This window comes from Salvia hispanica, chromosome 1 (assembly GCF_029641045.1).
Source record: "Salvia hispanica isolate PSC_SH4W2 chromosome 1, Shi_PSC_v1, whole genome shotgun sequence".
NCBI lineage: Eukaryota > Viridiplantae > Streptophyta > Magnoliopsida > Lamiales > Lamiaceae > Salvia > Salvia hispanica.
The window spans coordinates 30,994,873-31,016,058 of NC_142692.1; the positions used below are offsets into that span (position 1 = coordinate 30,994,873).

At 34.2% G+C, this 21,186-nt stretch overlaps 2 protein-coding genes, 1 non-coding gene and 1 pseudogene across 3 annotated transcripts; 2 read left to right on the forward strand and 2 right to left on the reverse strand.

Annotated features, from left to right (window-relative positions):
* Nucleotides 1-4,152: 4,152 nt before the first annotated feature.
* On the reverse strand, nt 4,153-4,693 carry LOC125223336 (ethylene-responsive transcription factor ERF096 pseudogene; annotated as a pseudogene).
* A 1,390-nt stretch (nt 4,694-6,083) lies between these two features.
* Nucleotides 6,084-6,164, forward strand: TRNAL-AAG (transfer RNA leucine (anticodon AAG)). The gene has a single exon. It is a non-coding gene; the product is annotated as a tRNA-Leu (tRNA).
* Nucleotides 6,165-7,648: 1,484 nt separating this feature from the next.
* Nucleotides 7,649-15,829, forward strand: PARP1 (poly(ADP-ribose) polymerase 2). The gene is made up of 20 exons (XM_048126443.2): nt 7,649-7,858; nt 8,428-8,477; nt 8,566-8,749; nt 9,744-9,918; nt 9,985-10,288; nt 10,678-10,873; nt 10,947-11,111; nt 11,219-11,279; nt 11,375-11,438; nt 11,587-11,838; nt 12,461-12,698; nt 12,789-12,901; nt 12,977-13,053; nt 13,194-13,354; nt 14,253-14,444; nt 14,529-14,637; nt 14,721-14,803; nt 14,894-15,031; nt 15,152-15,334; nt 15,483-15,829. The coding sequence occupies exons 1-20, from the start codon at nt 7,715-7,717 to the stop codon at nt 15,549-15,551; spliced, it is 2,958 nt and encodes a 985-aa protein (XP_047982400.1). The 5' UTR covers nt 7,649-7,714; the 3' UTR covers nt 15,552-15,829.
* A 3,709-nt stretch (nt 15,830-19,538) lies between these two features.
* Nucleotides 19,539-20,478, reverse strand: LOC125185416 (LOB domain-containing protein 29-like). Its single transcript, XM_048081939.1, has 2 exons — nt 20,169-20,478; nt 19,539-20,060 (listed from the first exon to the last, which is right to left on the reverse strand). The coding sequence occupies exons 1-2, from the start codon at nt 20,451-20,453 to the stop codon at nt 19,770-19,772; spliced, it is 576 nt and encodes a 191-aa protein (XP_047937896.1). The 5' UTR covers nt 20,454-20,478; the 3' UTR covers nt 19,539-19,769.
* Nucleotides 20,479-21,186: the final 708 nt, after the last annotated feature.

The window sequence follows — 21,186 nt, forward strand, 5'->3', positions numbered from 1 at the left end:
CAGCGGGAGATATAGTTGTTGATTGGGTTGTTGGCGAAACCCGCTACATCCCATCCGGTGGGAGCGGGAGGTACCTCTTCTTCGGAAGAAGAATGTGATATTTCCTCGTCGGACTGAGCACGAGACGATGAATCAGAACTCATTTAATAAAGATGGAGAGAAAAAAGATTGAAAATTTGTGTGAATGAAGTTTGTGGGTGATGAATGGAGGAAGAGGATGAAATATTTATAGGGGTGGGATAAAATAGCCGTTCGGCCAAAAAAAAAAAAAAAAATTTTAAAAATCGCCGATTATCGCCGAGCGTCGCCCACAGTGGCCGGCGATCGCTCGGCGATAATCCGGCGATAAATCGCCACTCGGCGAAGCAACGGTAACATTATCGCCGAATTATCGCCGACTTCGCCACAATGGCCGGCGATAATTCGGCGATAATCGGCGATTTATCGCCGAGAATTCGCCACCTCCATTGGGAGTGCTCTTATAGTACTATAGACTATAGTTAGACGAAATGTTCACGTGGTCGTCGGTGCAGCTAATTGGGCAGCCGTTTCAACACTTTTGATTCTTAATGTTTTTCTTAATTTAATTAATTTCATGATGTTGATTAGGAATAGATAAAGAAATCGCACTAAGTCGAAAGTGGCGAAATCACAATCAATGAGTCTAAACTAAATCTTCGATTGATCTGTGAGTTGGTCAGTCTAATTATTCAGGCTTAATTTTATAAACTAAACAAAGATGTCATTTTCCCTAAAAAAAGTGTACTTGTCAATTACTCCATAATCAAATTCAACCCGCAACATTTTGAAAAGAAAGTAAATTGAAAATTTTGACATCATTTTTCCTATAGTAATTTAAATAAAAATCTAATTAGTTTTATTAAAATTAGTTGATCCTCTTAATATGTCAATACGTTCGAATCACCAAATTTTTTGATGTAGTCATTACAGAACATTGTCAAACATCATCATGCTGGCGCAGGCTATACCTTATTGGCAATCACGTCATTTCATAAATTAAAGTAGTAAAGTTGCATTATAATAAAGTCGTGTTGATTTATTTCTAATGACTAGTAGTAGTATATTATACTATGAGAAAGGTCGGATAAATTTTTTTATTGACATAATAGAATACGTATTTAGAATCTTATAATTGCAATTGGCTTATTTATGATGATGTCTTGACATGTACACAATTGTTAACCAACGAAATGGTGATTCATAAATGGTCGGACGGGTGTGATGGTCTTTGGGGCTCTATTGACTGAGAAATGATGGATTGCTCGGCAGCGCGCCTTCTATTGTGGGTGTTTTAGATGGGTGAATTCTTTTTTAAAAATTTTAATATATTTATTTTTAAATACATTTACTCTTCCTCAATCACTGTAGTGTTGCTTAGATTTGGTATTTTAATAGTATGTGTTATTTGTTTTTTAAATTGAAAATTAAAATAACAAAATATGAAAGGTAGTGAAATAAGTTGTGATTGATTTTGGGGTTGGTTTATTGCGGGTGTTAGCGTCTGAAAATTGAAATGCTAACATGGCATGAAAAAATCAAATTGTGCCAAATTTTGGGATCATTTTTTTTTCCTATTGTGGATATCCTGAATAATAGATTGTAACAAATCACGTTGCATGTTTCGTTCGATTTCTATTAAAAATTTCATTTCACTTCTATTAAATGGACCTCATATTTCACTAATTTATTATTATAAAATTAATATATCAAAATAAAACTCATATTCCATCAACTTTTTACTCTTACTTTTCTTAACAAAGTCAAACAATTTTTTAAAATTTGCACTGATAAAAAAATAAGACAATTAATGGAGATCATCGGATGAACTAGGTTTTTTCCACTATTTAACACAAAAAAAATGATAACTAAATTATCGATTTCTTATTCAAGTCTAACACCTATCCTCCGTCCTACCATAAGAGTCTTTTATCCATATTGGTCATCTCACAATAAGATTCTCCTTTCACTTTTATTATAAATGAAAGTAGACATAATATTCCACTAATTTATTTACTCACGTTCTATTATAAAATTAATCATAGTATAGAGAAACGAGACTTTTCACCATTTTTTAATAAGTACTTTTAAATTCGTGACGTGTCCGCTATGAATTTCTATTCGTTATGCGCATGCCACTAAGATACTCCAATAGGGAATTGAATTGTAAAATTATTAGCTTTAGAGAAAAATAAGATTGCCTTAGTATAATTTTCAAAAAGTGAAGATTGGAAATTCAAGATTCAAATCATTACAATATCATGAGACAAAAATATCAGATTTGATAAGCTAAATTAAAATTGGAAAGGTAAAATTTCCAAATGGGGCGGTTGCAGTTAGCTGGATTAACACATCCTTGATTAGTCACCAATGATGTCATTACAATTGCATCATTAGGAGCTGATCAGTCAATCTCGTGTAATGATCAACTTGTAGTTTATTTCTTCCTTAAAAAAAGCAGTAGTTAATTTCAATGATTTTGTATTAATAAATTATGTGGGTAGATGAGGACTTGGAATGTCTTGGTTCATTTCGACATGCGTGACATAATATAAACATAGGCTAGCATAATATTTTAGGCATAGCTTTCAAAAATGCCCAATATCTTTATTTCTATGCAATCATGATGATGTGTTGGGAATGACGTCAAACAATTCGTCACATTCTGACGATTTATTTGTTTTTTTCTTTTATACTAGTTGTCTTATGGTCGATGTTATCGTGCTTTATAAAATTGTTACAAACTATGCATGTGTGATCATCTATTCCAGCATATACTATGTAATTATTGTGTATCTTAATCAAAACATAAATTTACATTACATTTTTTAAAAATATACTTAATTCCGGTCAGTAAAATAGAAAAATCAATCAGAAGTTATCCCATGGCTAACTAAATAACTATTACTATATGTTAACCAATTTTTTTTTATTAATTTACTACTATAATCCATTTAAAATATCAATTTGATTTTCTAAACATACCATCTGCGTTTAGAAAAATTGTTCAATTTGGCGTATCAACTAATGAATAGACGGTATTCTTTGCGCCATTACACAAAGATGTCTCTAATCTCATATCCTTATAAGACATGATTGAAAAATAATTAGCTTGATATTTGGCAAATATATTGATGTTAATTTAATTTGTTAAGCAATATAAGCCGAGGTGGAACGCATAGCAAAAGCACTGAATCATTTGATTCACCTGTAGAAGATGAGACGTCATCAATGATATCACTTACGCATTTGCGTCATTGTTCCGTTAGCACTAATCATCCAATTGATGCAAAGTTAACTTTTAATAATGACCAAGTGATTTGGACTTGAAAGTCTTGGTTCATTTCAGCATGTGTGATAGGATGATAATGGGTCAGTTGACTATATAATAATCTTATAGACTTATAGTAGTAGGAGTATTATTTATAAAATATTATAGCTTTGGAAAAGGGAAGAGGCTAGATATGTTTTACATACGTAATAGGATCTGTTTGAAATTTTTATTTACTCTCTCTTTCCCATAAAATTTATCATATTTTGACTTACTATAAATATTTAAAAAGGCGTATTGCCAAATAAATTACTACTATTAAAGATGATCAAAATTTGTAATGTTCACAATTACTACATCCGGTTGCTTTGCGGCAAATTAACCATTAATATAGATAATTGATATTAAATAACCTCCGCCACTCATTAGGAGTTCAATTAAATAGAAATGTTCTATAGGAAATGGAGTGTGTGACATGTTTAAAATTGTTTATCAAATCATTGTGCATTTTGCTAGAATTGGAAACTTTGACGCTCTCTAATTTATAATTCAGTTTTTGAAAAGTAAGGGATGGACCCGAATTTGATTATTTTTTTTTTATTTGACCATTTGTCATATTCAATATCAATTTATTTACAGTTTGCCTTGTTTAAAATTAATTTGCAGCAAGAAAGGGATTGATTGCTGTAAACTAACTTAGTACAATCAGTCTTAATTGATAAAAAAAAAATTGTTTGAATCATAAGTGAATTCATTTTGAGGGTGCGTTGGTTGCATATCAAAACTTATAACTTTAAATCCTTCAGCAATACTATTATAAATGATTAAATGAATAATAATACAAGTATATCTCACGCTTGCACTGCTGAATCAATTCTAATTTAATTTATTGACAGCAATTACTCTGTTTAATCAAGTAGTATTACTCTGTTGTACCATTCCCGATTACGTGACATTCATAAGCAAATTAAGAAACTAGGAGTATTACTATTTAGTTGTGTTTTTCTCTCCAAATTCAAGAAGATCTTCCAGCAACTTGTTATCCAAGTACTCAATCTCGATCACTTGTTTCCCCTCCTCCGCTTCATTTCTCGGCGCCACGGTCGATAACGCCGAAGACGAGGATGAGGACGAGGACGAGGATGAGGACCGGGAAGCGAATGCCGGGTACTCGTGGGGGAAATTGAGGACAGCCAGCTGTCCTCTCATGGTATACGCGGCCTGATCATATGCTCGGGCCGCCTCCTCAGCAGTGCCAAACGTCCCGAGCCAAATCCGAGCGCCGTGCCGGTTGGAGTCGCGAATCTCCGCCGCGTACCTCCCCCACGGCCGCCGCCGCACGCCCCGGAACTTTGCACCGCCGCTGCTGCTGCCGCTCTCTTTGGGATTTTCGTCCATCTGCTCTCAAATTATGGGAGTAGTGACTATGCATATATATAATGAAAAAGGGAAAAAAGAAATAGGTGGTCAAAAAGTGTTTATAAATTGGGATTGCTGATTTCGTCACTGCAAGAATAAATCATCTGAAATATGAATATTTAGTATGCTGAATCTTTGTATATTGACGGGCGGCTCGACTTTCTGTGCAACTTTAGTGATTTATGTGGTTATTAATTAGAAATTAAATAAGTCAATCTTCACTTTAGAGAGATCAATTTGAATAAGTATTTAGATCTTCAGGTGTTTTTTGCGAAGCTCTTGTTTTATTTGGTCAAATACACAAGCGACGTCGTCACTTCATCAGCGTTGCGGCGTGTCCATTGCGTCATCTGATGACGTCAGATTGAAATATGTAATGTAGTTTCTACATGATACTACTATATGCATAATAAAATACTCCATACCATCAAAAGATTTTTACCGTTTTTAGACTTTAAATCACGAACAAAGGGAGAGTACTATAATTTAGGGAAAACTAAAGGGTGACATCCCGCATTTTGCAGCCGGTCAGCTCGATCCATCAATGGCATCGCGGTACTGGGGAATGAGACGAGGAGAGGTCGGAAAAGACCTTAAGGTGGATAATCTAAATCCTTTCAAGGCCATATTTACGTTAGGTTACTACTAGTAGTATATATCTTGAAATCGTATTAGAGGTCATACATTCTTAATTTTATCTATCCCACCCACTTAATAATTTGCTTATGCTATTCACAAACAAAAAAGAGGAGACAGTTGCACCAAACCTCAAAGTTTTGTTTATTTTTTGATTCTTTGAGTTTTGTGGGGATGAGTGAATATATCAAATTTTTGTTTTTATTTTGATTAGTTGAGAGTTGGTGGAGATGAGTAAAGTATATCTTTTGGCGTGAACTAGGAATTGAAAAACTAAGAACAAACTTTAAAGAACTGAAAAGTGAATCAACTTTATTGATGAGAGGAGTGATCGAGTTTGTTTGATACAATTCGCAATTGAGGACTTGAAACGAGATGAAGAAGAAGAATAAGAGCCCCTAAAACAAGGTATTTAAAACAGTTGAAACAACTCCAGCGGCTATTTGGAATGAACGTCCAGGAAATAAACTTCCTAATTAACTCTTGATCGGACGACTCCCGGATGTCCTCAGTTAAAAGCAATCAACAAGCTTGATCTTAAATCCTTTCTTCTTCTTGTTTGTGTCTCCTCCATAACTACAAAGCTCCATCCCACAACACAATTCAGCAGCTCAACTCCATATTATTTGTTGACATTAAAGTTACTCAACTATTCGTCATCCAATTTCTCATCCGGTTATCTATATAATTATTTTTAAAAATAAATTCATTTATTTAATATTACAACAATTGACCATCTGTTGAGATGGCCGAGTTGGTCTAAGGCGCCAGATTAAGGTTCTGGTCCGAAAGGGCGTGGGTTCAAATCCCACTCACAACAATTATTCCTTTTTTAAATTCATTAAGTTTTATTCTATCAAGATAAAATAAAAATTAGAAACCACTTCAATCACCCATCTATATTTTTAAATTTGCTTATTGTAAAAGGAAAATTTGAAAATTACGTATTTTTAAATTTTTTTATACAGTGTAAAAGACTAATCTTATGTACCTACCTCATCAGAATTTGTTGATGCAACAATTTGTTGATTATCATATAAGTAAAAATTGGTGGTGTGTTCTCAGTCATAATCATAACCCACTCCAGATAATAAAATTTATGTTAGATAACCCACTCTAATTTCAGCTAGCCCTATGGGCTCCTACAAACTTTTATATTTGGGTTGGGTTAGAGATTGTTTGCTTGGGCTTATCATTTTTGTCCATCAATTTATGCTAAATTAAGATCCATAGATGATAGATCCAACTATTCGACTTTAATATAGTTATAGAAGTAATAAGAAGAATTTGGGTTAGAAGGATATAGTCATAGAATACGGGCATTGCAACACTCGATTTTTAGTCAAAATCTGTAATCGGAGTGGACTATGAAATTTTCTACTCAGTATGGTATAGCCCATAATCTAAACTGATCATCTTTTGCTCATGGACTCGTGCCATCCTAAAATTTTTGCTATACGGATATTGATTTTTTTATCTTAGCTTTGATTGGATAAAAACGGCTTACCAATTTGTGTTTGCTAACATAATCAGTCGATCATGATTCAAGTTCTATTGGGGAAAAATGACTTACAATCAAATTAGTGGACTTATATATTTTGGCAAGATTTTCTCCCCAGTGAGATGAACATATTTTCCATTATTAATCGACACTAATTTTCTTTTTCGTTTGTCTCTTATTAATTGACACTCTTCCTTTTTACTATTTTTAGTAATTGACCCCACATCACACTCACATTTTATTATAAAATGAATATTTAAAATTATGACCACAGTCTACTATCTTTTTCAATCCACTTTCTACTAAATTTTTTAAAACTCGTGTCAATTAATGGGGGACGATGGGAGTAGTACTCTAATCACTTTTTTTTCTCTCTCTCACTCTGTTACCAATTTTGCGTTAAAACTCTTATCCATCTCAAAATCTCTATTTTTATGAGACAACCCTGTCCCACAAAAATAGTCACTACTACTATTTTTTTGATAAAGTTTTTTCTTGATGAATATATTATTCATTAATAATATTCTAATTAATTTCTTTTTCTTCTTCTATTTTTCACTTTCTTTACCAAATTTATAGTCCAGTTCACCATTTGGTAATACAATTATTTTGTATGCGTAAATAAATTGTAAATTTGATAAAGAAAAAAAGTGGATTACCAACATTCTATGTTCGTACACTCCTACGCTCCATATTAATTAAGTAATTAGTAGTAGGTATGCCGTATGCCCAATTTGATATTCATTCTTCTTCTGTACTCTCTAATTAATTAAGGTTTGTAAAATGATTACTTATTATTCGTCAAAGCCCAAACCCCTCGTGTCTCTCCATAAGAAAGGAAGGATCTTTTCTGAGAAAGTAAAGTGAAAATGGCGAACCCTCCGAAGCCATGGAAAGCAGAGTATGCCAAGTCATCAAGATCGTCATGCAAAACCTGCAAGCGTTCCATCGACAAGGAGACTCTCAGGCTTGGGAAGATGGTCCAGGCCTCTCAGTTTGACGGTTTCATGCCTGTATATTCCATTCCCCCACTTCTTGCTATCAAATTACCCCCTTAATTTTCAATGCCCTAAAAATGCTTTCTTTTTTGTAACGTCTTTCTTCTTCTTGGCAATGTGGGTTCGGGCTCTGTATTTTGATTTGTTTTTGTTGCTATGCATGCTTTGTCCCGTTTTAGGCGTATCCCTTTTTTTTCTTCAAGCCCAATTGCCTGGACATAATCCTTTTCCTTGTTTTCTGGCTCCTTGATTTCGAGATATTGGCCTTTTTCTTGCCGAATTATGTAGTCTGTTCTCTTCATTTCACTTGGTGACGCCTTATTAAGGTTCCTTTTTAATAAATCATGCAGCTTGGATAGCTACTACTCTGCCTTCTGTGGTTTTATGAACTGGACTTATGCTGTTGTGTTAATTGTTAAATGGATGGATTGTGGCTGCCTTTAAGTTGTTTCTTGTTAGTATTAGGGTACTTCCATTTGAAATAAAAAAGAAACTTTTGTATAATTTTGATTGCTTAATTCTTGTTTGGGAGGTAAAACTTCTTTAGTTTATACCACTTGACTTGAGTTTATTTCTGGTGCCAGATGTGGAACCATGCTTCTTGCATCCTAAGGAAAGCGAAACAGATAAAACTGTACGTATCTTTACTACTGGAAGAAAAACAAGGTAAATAATAGTAGTAGGTTCTGGGGATTTTCTTATTCATGTAGCGATTCTTGCAGGGTTGATGATGTGGAAGGTTTGGAGTCGCTTCGCTGGGATGATCAGCAGAGGATAAGGAAGTATGTTGAAGATGCAGTTGTATCGAGCTCCACTGCTGTTCAGAATGTAGAGTGTGGTGTTGATGTTTCCCCATCGGCTCGTGCTACTTGCCGCAGCTGCAAAGAGAAGATTGCAAAGGGAGAGGTAAGGCTTATAAGGCTGATCTTGATAAAATGAAAACCAAACAAGTTTTGTCTGGTAAACTATCTTTTCTTTTCATTCTCTAAATATCACCCTGCCTTACTCTGGTTAGATGCTCATTCTCAGATGGAAATGAATGTCATGTTTGTTTTACTGTATGAAACACGTGTTAACCAAATGTTATCATGATCGTTAATACCATGGTATAAGAGAACCAATTGACGAATTATTTGGCTCTGGATCTGTTGTAACTTGTAAGTGTGGACTGGAATACATATATAGTAATTCCTTATAACTTACGAGTTATGTGACAAGTTGCTCTCCCTCATTATTCATTAACCAAAAGGACTTTTACCAAGTTGTCTCATACCAACTTAGAAAATGGTATTTGTAACGAATAACGAGTCGTAGAAACCTTGCAGGTTCATCTAGTGCCTAATTCTATTTCCTTATTAGTAATCAGCATCAAGTGTTTCAGAGTTTTCTTATCAATTCTAGTACTATTTCTATTGTAACACAGAATGTGATAGCTCTTTGTTCAGAAATAATGCTATTACATAGTCATTTCCATATCTAAGAATATTATGGGTTGTCTTGAACTGTTCATCTTATATACTCCCTCTATCCCAATTCCCATGTTACTCGCACTTTTCTATTTCGGTGTTCTCTTATGAAGTGATCCCTCATTACACTTACAATACTAATTTAATTACATAAAAAAATCAATCCCAAATTTACAACCTAAAACGAAAAGTGCGAGTAACATGGGATGGAGGAAGTATTTATTTTTGCATGTTCCTTTCGCAAAGAATATGAATTTTACATGTTTCTTGCATAAATTTTTGGTCCATGATAAACTTTTTGCTTGATACAATTGTGTTTATCTCACTGGAACTTTATGTTGAAGAACTGATGCCAATGGGTACTTGATGATAATGCTTAGCTACTTATTTGTATGATTACCTATTTCCTTTTGTTTTCTGGTTGTGTGTATTAGCTTCGGATATCGACCAAGCCTCAAGGTGCCAGAACATTGTCCTGGAACCATGCTAAGTGTTACCTGGACACGACATCAGATCCCCAACTGGAGAAGTTTTCCGGATTGGACAGTCTTACAGCTTCAGACCGAGCTACACTTCAGTCGCTTGTGAAGAAACCTTCTGCACCTGGAGGTTTGAGTTTTACTTTAGTTAAACGATTAGTTTCTTTGACTATGTCACTGAAACTGCCCATTGCAGGCACAAAACTGGAGCATGATGATAAGGGGGGTCTCCAACAGGCAGAAGCCAAAGGTGGGGCCAAGAGGAAAAGAGCCCTTGAGAGTGATGATGCTCCTCTAAGCAAGACCTCATCTTCCAAGAATACTAAAGACTTGAAAGATGAAAAACCTGCCCTGGAAAACCAGTTGGAGATGCAAAGTAAGAGCCTCTGGGCCCTTAAAGATGATCTCAAAAAGCATGTTACTACATCAGAGTTGAAAGAGATGCTAGAAGTCAATGAGCAAGATTCAAAAGGATCGGAACTTGACTTGCGCGCACGCTGGTAATGTATATTCTGCTTTCATTACGATTATGAAAAAACTATGTCATCTTTATAATTTGATGAAATATTTTCATAATTAGTGGTAAACTTATTACCTGGTGTTGTGTTTTGGTTCTTTTTACATATTTTGCAATTTTATCCTTTTTCTTGTTTCAGGTTTGAGCTCTTTTTCCTAATGTAATGGTCCTTTTTTTCCCATTATAACCTTACTCTCCTATTGATCTTTCTTTTTACTTCATTTTTCTTTACTCATGTGCTTGCTTTCTCAGACCTTACATCCCCCAGTCTTGTAATCATTAAAAAAGGGTCTTAGAATGCTAAGGTCTTATGCTAAATCTATCATGAAATATTCATTTTTAAGGTTCTTTTTTCTTCTCTGAGGTGTTCAGTGCTGATGGAATGTTTTTTGGAGCACTTGCAAAATGCCCTATTTGTTCTGGATGCCTCCATTATTCCTCCGGAATGTATAGATGCTCTGGGTATTTATCAGAGTGGAGCAAGTGCTCCTATGCTTCGCACGAACCTCAACGTATTAAGGGGAAGTGGAAGATACCTGAAGAAACAAGCAATGATCATCTTGTTAGGGTAATGAGAAGAAGCTCACTAACTTCCAAATTTTAACCTTAACATTGGTTTCCTGATGAGTCATTATTTGCAGTGGTTTAAGTCACAAAAAGTGAAGAAACCAGAAAGAGTGCTTCCTCCAAAGTCCCCCGGTGGACCATCAGGCAGTCAATTTGCTAGTGGGCTTAGTCCATCCTCCAAGGTTGAAAATATTGGAGATTTGAAGGTTGCCATTGCTGGAGTACCTGATAAATCGGTGGTATGCTCTTAAATATATTTACTTTAGTGTTGCCATCTTATGCTAAAATTTTGTCACTCAGCTTTATTTTGGTGTAAGAGCTAGCTGTATATTTTTTGCTTTTTTAGGAGGAGTGGAAAAACAAAATTGAAGGATCAGGTGGACAAGTTCATATGAAGATTAAGAAAGGTTCAATATTAGTGTGCTCAAATTGTTCTAATCTTGTATCTTTTGTATTTAAGAAATTTTTGTTACTTTACCCTCTTTTGAATTATTTTTCACAGAAACCAATTGCCTAGTTGTCTCTGGTATGCTGGATAACACTGCCGCTGAGGTAAAAAAGGCAAGGTAATTGCTAAGTGTAAGACATTTTACTTTGGTTCCACCTTAATTTTCTATTCAAACTGGTAAATCCCTAAAGGGCATGGTGTTTTCGATTAGTCTCATCTAGCGTTTGTCTTTTGACTTACTGGGATCAACAATTTCATCTTGACAGGAGGATGAAGTTACCGATTGTGAGGGAAGATTATCTAGTTGATTGCATTAAAAGACAGAAGAAACTTCCTTTTGACTCATACCGAGTCGAAGCAATTGAGAAGACTCATAGCATGGCTACTATCAAGGTGAAAGGGCAAAGTGCTGTGCATATGCAATCTGGCTTACAAGATTCTGGGCACATTCTTGAGGATGGAAAGAGTATCTATAATACAACATTGAATATGTCTGATTTATCAACTGGTGTTAATAGGTATATCATTCTTATTCTGAATCTTCTTTGAAGTAATGGAATCAGTTTAATTTTGACAGAGAGCGGCATTTTAAACTTCATTAATACTAGACTATCGTCTGATTTGTTCTTTCCCGTTAATGTGTACCCTATTCGACAGTTTTCTTCCTTTTCTCTATGTTCATGAAATTATAATGCGTTCCAAAAAGCAAGTATAAATCCCGAAAGAAGTATTTTGGCATCCCTCTTTTCTAACCATAAATGTACATGTATCTACTGTATTATATGATGTTTGCATGATTATTTTTCCAATTGCAAACACTGGATCATGATGTGTGTACCAAAATTTTGTTGCTTTCAATTATTGAATGCACACACCTGTACAGTTATGGCTCGCACCTGTTTAACATATTGTGTTTCGGGGCTTTGCTTAAACAAATCATCACATAACCTTAACTTCAATGTTGACTACCATGTGAGTGGATGATCGGTAGTTTACTTTTCAATCACATTTAGTTTTTTGCTATAGATATTTCTGTCCATTATGCTTGTCTTCTGTCTGCTGTTGCTAATATCTGGCTTGGTTAATTTTCCTTTAATCTTTATATTTGTCTGATATAATTTTTGTACTCTGCACGTGAAGTTACTACATTCTTCAAGTCATTCAAGATGACAAAAGCTCCGACTGTTTCGTGTTCCGGAAATGGGGCAGAGTTGGGAACGAGAAGATTGGCGGAAACAAGCTGGAAGAAATGCATAAATCCGACGCAATTCAAGAATTCAAACGGTTATTTCTGGAGAAGACTGGGAATACATGGGAGTCGTGGGAGAGAAAAGAAGATTTTCACAAGCAACCTGGCAGATTCTTTCCATTAGATATTGTACGCTGTTCTTTTTCCTTTAACTTGGAAATTCTTTTGCAGTGGTTTGAATGAGAAATTTATCAAAATTTTGTATATCTATGTTTATAGGATTATGGAGTAAAAGACTCATCTAAGAAGAAACAGCTTGATTTCACAAGCAGCAAACTTGCACCTCAGTTGGTGGAATTGATGAAGATGCTTTTCAATGTGGAGGCATACAGGTTTTGGGATCTGTTTGTGATGACAATATAATGTTTTATGCTCTACAATATAACTAAAAGACCAGAATTATGCAGGGAAGCTATGATGGAATTTGAGATTAATTTGTCTGAAATGCCGCTGGGGAAACTAAGTAAAAGCAATATCCAAAAAGGTGCATCCATCAAGCTTTACTATACGTTACACTATAATACCTCATGTGAATATTTTGTAGGTCGATTGTATTCACTCTACATACAGTTAGAAACCGAGTATTAATTAGTTAAATCTATGTGGTTATTATTCATTTTCCAGGTTTTGAGGCGTTAACACAGATCCAAAATTTGTTAAAGAACAATGATTATGATCCTACAGTGAAGGAGAGCCTTATAGTTGATGCTAGCAACAAATTTTTCACTGTTATTCCTTCAATCCATCCGCATGTTATTAAGGACGAGGATGACTTTAAACTAAAGGTACATTGTGATGCTCCTAACTCTGTTTTGTCATTGGCTGTTTTTCTGTTGAGTCTCGTTGAAACTCATGCTAGTGTTCTCTTTGTGTTTCGAAGCTACTTTATTTTATTACCTTAGACTGTGCACTATCAATAAGCAGCGGTAAAAATGACTTGTGCATCTTGTCTGCAAATGCTAACTTTCTTTTCTGTGATATGAGCTGGTGATGACTCATGTTATCATTGTGGGAATATCTGAACTACATATTGAAAAGAACCAAGACGATTGATAAGATATTGATTAGTAATAGTTTGGAGAAGTTGCAAGGACTATGTTTAACCAGCAAAAATTCTTTGCTAATTTGTTACTGGAAAATGATGCGTGAACGGATGGCTTCATTTGATTGTAACATGGTATATCAGCAACTTTAATTTATAGAAGTGACCCCATCCTGTCAAAAAAAAATTCTAACTCAAACCAAATGCAGCTTATTTTCACTACTTTTTTAAGATGACAAGCAGAACAAGCAATTCAATGATTCCATTAGGCTCTCCCATCTCCTGTAGTGCCTGTTAAAATATCTTCTTCCATTCTCCATTGATTCTGACTATTATCACCTTTAATATAGGTCTAATCTATTAACTTAAAATATTTACATATACATCTATTACCTTTAAAGGGTGAAGCTATTTGTTCTCTGCTTAAAGAAAAACTATTTGTGTATTGTAAGTAAATGGCTTGAATCTGGAGTGTTACTTTCTTGTATAGGAACCTTTATGGGTGGAGTACTTTTGTTTGAAACAATGAAGTCATTTGACTTGTAAAACAATTTACATGATTGATATGTCATTGTTTATTTAGGTTATGTATTTTTTTTGTTTTTTGGCATTTCAGTAGCATTTTTATGCTCTTTCTTCAGGTGAAGATGCTGGAAGCACTCCAGGATATTGAAATAGCTTCAAAACTGGTTGGTTTTGATGCCAATACTGATGAATCCATTGATGAGAAGTACGAGAAACTACGCTGCCATGTTTCTCCACTTTCACATGACAGTGAAGAGTTCCGACTGATTAAGAAGTATCTGCAGACTACACATGCTCCTACTCACACAGTGGGTTCTTTCGTCCATTAAATTGAAGGTGTGTATCTAACTACATACATGAACAGTAAATTCTGATTTTACCTCATTCCTCAGGAATGGGCACTTGAATTGGAGGAAGTATTTTCTCTTGAAAGACAAGGAGAAATGGACAAGTATGCTCCTTATCGATCAAAACTCAAAAACAAGATGCTTCTCTGGCATGGTGGGTTTCCAATCTATCCATATTTTCAACTAGCTACTAAGGATATGCTTAGGAAATTGGATATAATATTCTGTTTTATACAGGATCACGATTGACCAACTTCGTTGGTATCCTTAGCCAAGGATTACGAATTGCGCCTCCCGAAGCCCCAGCAACTGGCTATATGGTTCTTTTATGACACTCATATTGTTTTAGTTGTAAAGGTTTAGTCAGTAAGCTTCATCCACTTACTTTTAAAAGGTTTAATGATTTGCAGTTCGGGAAGGGAGTTTACTTTGCCGACCTGGTCAGTAAAAGTGCTCAATACTGTTTCACCGACAGGAAAAATCCCGTGGGACTGATGCTTCTCAGTGAAGTTGCCTTGGGCGACGTTTATGAGCTAACAAAGGCACAGGTAACATGAAAGTAATATTTTCCACAATGCTATTAGTATTAAATTTGTTTACTTATTCGAACATATAAGTCATTACACAATTGATGCTAAGTACTCTTTAACGTATTTGTTGTATTACAGTATATCGACAAACCTCCTAAAGGAAAGCACTCTACTAAGGGCCTTGGCAAGAAAGTGCCTTTAGAATCAGAATTTGTGAAATGGAGGGATGATGTTGTTGTACCTTGTGGAAAACCAGTGGATTCGAAAGTGAGGGCGTCAGAGCTTATGTACAATGAATATATCGTCTATAATACGGCTCAAGTAAGTGTTTCGACACCAGATGCTTTCTTGGTGTTGCAGTTCAATTTGATGGATTCTTTTCTACACATCACGATTGTCATCGACACTTTGATGCTATGCTTTTCAATGTGAATTCTGAACATATCGATTTGACATGTTTCTTACGCAGGTTAAGATGCAGTTCTTACTGAAAGTGAGGTTCATCACAAGAGGTGAGACCTTATTTCATGGTAGTTAGTTCCTAGCTCGACCTGTACAGTAGTACCGTGGAGAAGGAAACATTCCCTGTTTTTTGTCTTCGTTCTAGACATTCCTCGAATGTGAGTGTGTCCATGCAACGGTCGACTGGTCTTGTTTCTTTTTCAGCAATGGGAATACGAGTTGCATCTCATTTTGGGGTTAGCTGGAGATGCAACTCATATTTTGCTTGTACTAATGATGCTTCTTTAATCAGTGATACTATGCATGCTGGAATGAACCAAAAATTTCTCACTAAGGAAAATCTATTCTATTTAAGTTAGGCTTTTTTTTTAATTGTTAAATAGATAAATTTAAAGATGAGAAGATTCAGTTATTGTTATTTATTTTGATGGAGAACAAAATGATTGTGTAGGATCTTGTGAGAACTCACACGTGCGCATCCGGCTTATCTTCTAGATATGTATGCATATGTCCGTGTGATCTAATGAACTATACTAAATAGTCTTGTATTCCCTATCCCAATAATTGTGCCTTTAAATAATAAAATAAAAAATAATTAGTAGTAGTACAAACTTTGAAACAGTTTCAAGGTAATTATATCAGAGCCAATCGAGTAGTATAATATTTATATTTAATTAGTTATATCTACAATAAATTTGTTAGATTCTAGAATCAATTATTCACGTTATCATTTTCTCTACACTTGCACGAATGTGTATTTCAGTGCACACGTGTCCTCTATTTAGCATCATCATTTTATCATTTCTAAATCATACAATATTACATATTTATATTTAAATTGCAACAGTAGATATAATTTCATAAATATAATATAATTCTACTCCCTATTTATTACACCAATAGTATGATAGAAGTATAATAACAAGGCTACTTTTAAATGGACACAAATTTGTAATTGTCCATCTGAGGTGACATGTATACGAATTGAATATCAAATAAAGAAGAAAAAGAAAGATCGAATCATTAATATACACACAACACAGGATTAAATATTCCCGTCCAATTAAAGACATTATGACCGGAAAATCTAAAGCTATACATATATTATAGAAGCAAACGTATTAGTGTATAATATGAGAGTGGGGTCGTTTGGTCTAGGGTTTATGGTGAAGTAAGTAGGTCTACCTAATAATAGCATAGTGGATATACAATTTTAATAGCTGAATAACAACAAATTAATAGACCATATGTTCCCTTTACTCACTGCACTCTGCCACATCCTTGCTTAAGTTGATTTCGAAAGTTTATCAACTAATTAATCAACAAAATACTTCTTTTCCCTAACCCCACAAACTTACAATATCAAATGGTTATTAATTAGTTGAAAGGTCATTTTTAGCGCAAAACTAGTTCACAAAAATGGAGCCTCCCTAGTTGGTGACTTAATAAATTGAACCACTCCTTCATTAGAAACTAAATTTTGTAGGAAGAAAAAGAATTGGAAAAATTCAATCAAAAGGCATGTATTAATGTAATTTATGACCCAAATTTTAGTCAAAGTTCAAACGCTATATACAAAAATATTTATATTTCAAGTTTGGTTTTATTCATTGTTTTTTGTGTACTGCTGTATTGGTAATAGTGATTAGTGACTTAGTTTCATTAGGCACAAAGCAAGAACTTTTTTTTTTTCATTTGTATATCGATTGTAACCAAGTAAGAAAAAAACAATAAAGTGATCATAATTAGTTTGAATGAACCATTATTGCTGGAAAGTATGAGTACAAGTAGAAATAAAGTAAATTAAGTTAATTAGTAAAAGAAACGAAAGATATTATTAATAATTCTGCAAGAAAAAGTCATGAAGGAAAAAACAATTTTTAGTGAAGCGGAATGTATTCACTTTCAAACTTCATTTCGGCGTTGAGGCAATATTCTGAGATGACTACAAAAGCTTTTAATTAAAATATAGAAGAATAAATTTTCGATGCTCTATTTTGATTTGTTGTTCGAAATTCCAGACACGACTCGGCCACTATTCCAACAGTATAATTTTTTGTTTTTTATATTAATACATTGAACTGCAAAGTATGTTTGAAAAAAAAGTTTTCAATGAAAAGGGCGATCCAAATTAAGAATGATACATAGGGATTGAGGTGGTGCAATTATTTTATGTTTTCATTTTTCATCGCTCAAGTTCAAAACTTGATAATAAAGAAGAGATATATAATAAAATCTTTAGCTTTTAGTTGCCTTGCGTTAACTAATCGCATTTAATATATGAATATATCTACGGCTAAGGGATGGCATTTACATACTATCCTAGCTAAATAAAAATAAGAACAATTATACAATAATGCATTAATTACAGCGAGGTAACATTTCTGAAAAGGCTTTTTAAGATGGACAAAAATGGGCTTCCTTTTGGAAACTAGCCCATTTTATAATTGTTGAAACTATATTAGTACTCAATAAAATACGTTTTGCAACATAAATGTCCCAAAATAGTTTGGCTCGATCGACTATTCTTAGGTAAGCTTTGTTACGTCGGAGTTCACGATATGAGTTTTAATGCAAAACTGGTATAGTAAGAAAAAAAAATTAAGAGAAAAAAGTAGTTAAAGTATTGTTAATGAAAAATGAGATCGTCTCATTAATTCGAAAGAGAAATTTGCCATAAATAGATCAAAACTAATATGATGAATGGCACAAAATATAAAAACATGTCTATTTTTCATGGGATGAGTAAGTATGTGATAATTGGACAAAAGGAGGAAATTTGGCTCATGTAAATTGATCGATTATTGTGTAAGATAAATGGAATAATTATGACTAAAATATAAAAAAAAATAGATATTTTCCATAATCATGCAAAAATGTGTAGCATAAAAAGTTGATGACTCATAGTTTAACTTATAGTGATCTAATATAATTAGCAGGCTAGGAAACAACCATCTTTAAAAAAATCAACAAAAAATATATACATAAAAAAGTCTCTCTTTAATTAGGCTCTGAAACTTTCTGTCCTTGAATGAATGGCCAAAACTGATGATACGTTGGGACAATATATGTAGTGCAGACCAAGAACACCATATAGTATAAAGTATACTAGTATATGTGTGTGTGTTATACATAAACAAGAATACATATAATATATAGGAACACTGTATCCAAAATTTGAAGCATGATGACCAAGTATGCTTCCACTAATTTATTATCTTCATATAATAAATAATCTTCTTAAGAGAATAACTTTTCTGATCAGCCAAGTATAATGTACTCACATAATAGCTCAGCAATAATTAATGAAACATTTATACACTATCTAGCTGATGCATGGCTAGTATTCAGTTACACAAACCAGGCAATTCTGAAATCTACCATAATCATCATTAGTTTTTTTTGTTTTGAGACAATTACATTAATAATTGAATCAAACACTAAGAATGATCATACCTACATATATAACATGTGTTTATCAAGCACTAAATATTCTCACTTAGTCACTTGATCTACACCTAAATCATGAGTTTTTGCTGCACTTACCTGAAGCTAAGCATCAGATCATTTACACTGTAAATGAACTAACTATAGTTACTACTCCTAATTAATGACTTCAAATCACCAACAAAATCAATAACATACATACTAGAAAAATAGCAGAACTTACTATCCACAAAACTTTAGTAATAATGAAACAAGAAAATACCAAATAAGAAACAGAATTAGGAATTTTGGACAGACATTGGATACAATATTTAGTTTAACTAGGTACCCCTTCTTAATTATAAGTAGCAATATTTGTTAAATTAAAAGAAGTAGCAATTTCAAGATCATAGAAATTAGAACTTTCTGCAGGGTATCAATCAGTATATCATGGTCGATTACAAGTTAGTACAAGTTAGAACCTAGGAAAAAGGGACAAAATGTACAAGAATGTCAGTGCAACAGAATCTAGCAATTTAGGTTTAGTACTACAAGGGGAAAGTATAATTAGGTTTTAGATGTAGGTGTTAATAGCAAATGAGCAAAACCTGCCGCTAAGTATGAACAAAAAGTAAGCTACTATAAATAATTTCTAATATATATATTCATCCAAACTCCAAAGTCACACTTACACATGATCTAAGAAAACAATCATAGGCGGCGATGAACCGTTTTCCGACAGCACAAGCATTTCTAGGGTTTCCAATTTCAGCATCAAATTTTGCAGACAAAAACCACTAATACAAAAATTTGGATGATCATGTATTCTTTCTGGCAAAAAAGCCCTAAATATATAGAAATCAATTATTCAATGGTGAATATATCTGAATGCAACTGACTCGAGATCATCTTGAAACGGCCATTGCCTCTCCTCTGACTCCATCTCCCCCGAATCGAAACTCCCAAAGGACTGATTATTACCAGAAGAAGCGTTGGGATTGATCTCCGCCCCACCTCCGAAATAGCCGTGGAAATCCGATCCCAATTGGGGCTGATTTTGATACCAGCTCTGCAAATCGGCATTAGGGTTTGCTGCAGTTGCGATGGAATGAGCTGCTTGCTCCTTCAGAGAAGCCAGCTGAGCTTGCAGATTCACAACCTGATCAAAGTTGGAAAACAATATATATATAAGTGCTGTCCAATCCCAATTAGTTATGTGTGCTTGGCCCAAAGCAGACAATATCAAACTATCTGAAATCAAGGAAACCTGCTGTTGAAGGGCGAAGATGTGAGAAACGCAGCCGTAGATGGGATCTTGGAGCCGGGCTTGGGCTTCGTAGGCGATGGTGACGGCAGCCTCGCAGCGGTCGGAGATGGGGAGGTGGGCGAGGAGCTTGGAGACGTTGCTAGCGCCGAAGACCTTGTGAATGGCTGAGAAATGAGCGGCGCCTTGTTCGTGGCAGAAATAAGGGGCGAACACACAGCCCCGAACGCATTTTCTTCTCAAGAATTTGCAGGCGCCACAAGGGGAACCTGTTCCTGTCATATTCATTTAATTTAATTGAATGTTTTTTGTAGCTCAGTATAGTAGTTGGGAATGATTTGGGTGTTGATTGCACCATGGTTTATAAGGACAGCTGAGGGGAGGGAGAGAGGTTGGATGATCTATATTTTATTACAATTTGTCGCCTTACTGGGCAACATATAACTATTTTTTTATTTTTTTAGTGAAAAAAATATACTCTTCCATAATTTAACTCACACATTAGGTGCTAATAGAATATGAGTATAATAATTTTGTTGACACTAGAACTGCCAAAACATAATATACAAAATCGGAATGACGCGAAATTCACATGATGCTTGTGAAATGAGCTGTGGACATCGTTTAAAGGATCTGTTTTTCCGAATTCAATTTTAATTTTCTAATTTCGGTTATATTTCCATTTGAGTCCATAGGATTTCCTAACCGCTTATAAATAGTAAGTTTCATTGTTTTGAAGTTAGATTCTGATTAATAGGAATAGTTTCATTTTCAAGTAACTGGAATTTCATTGATTACTTATCCATTTTAATTATTCTATGCATCGGATTTAGTGGTGTGTGAAACCTATTTATCAAAAATAAAAAAAAATTAAAAAGATTTTGAATTGTAGATGTCCCAAAATATTAAAATGTGACATTATTCTATGAATGTATGGGTAATCTTTGACCCTTCGTCCAAATTTTATGCTCCAACTCAGAATTCTTAAAGGATGATTGATCATTGGGTTATAGAGTACTAT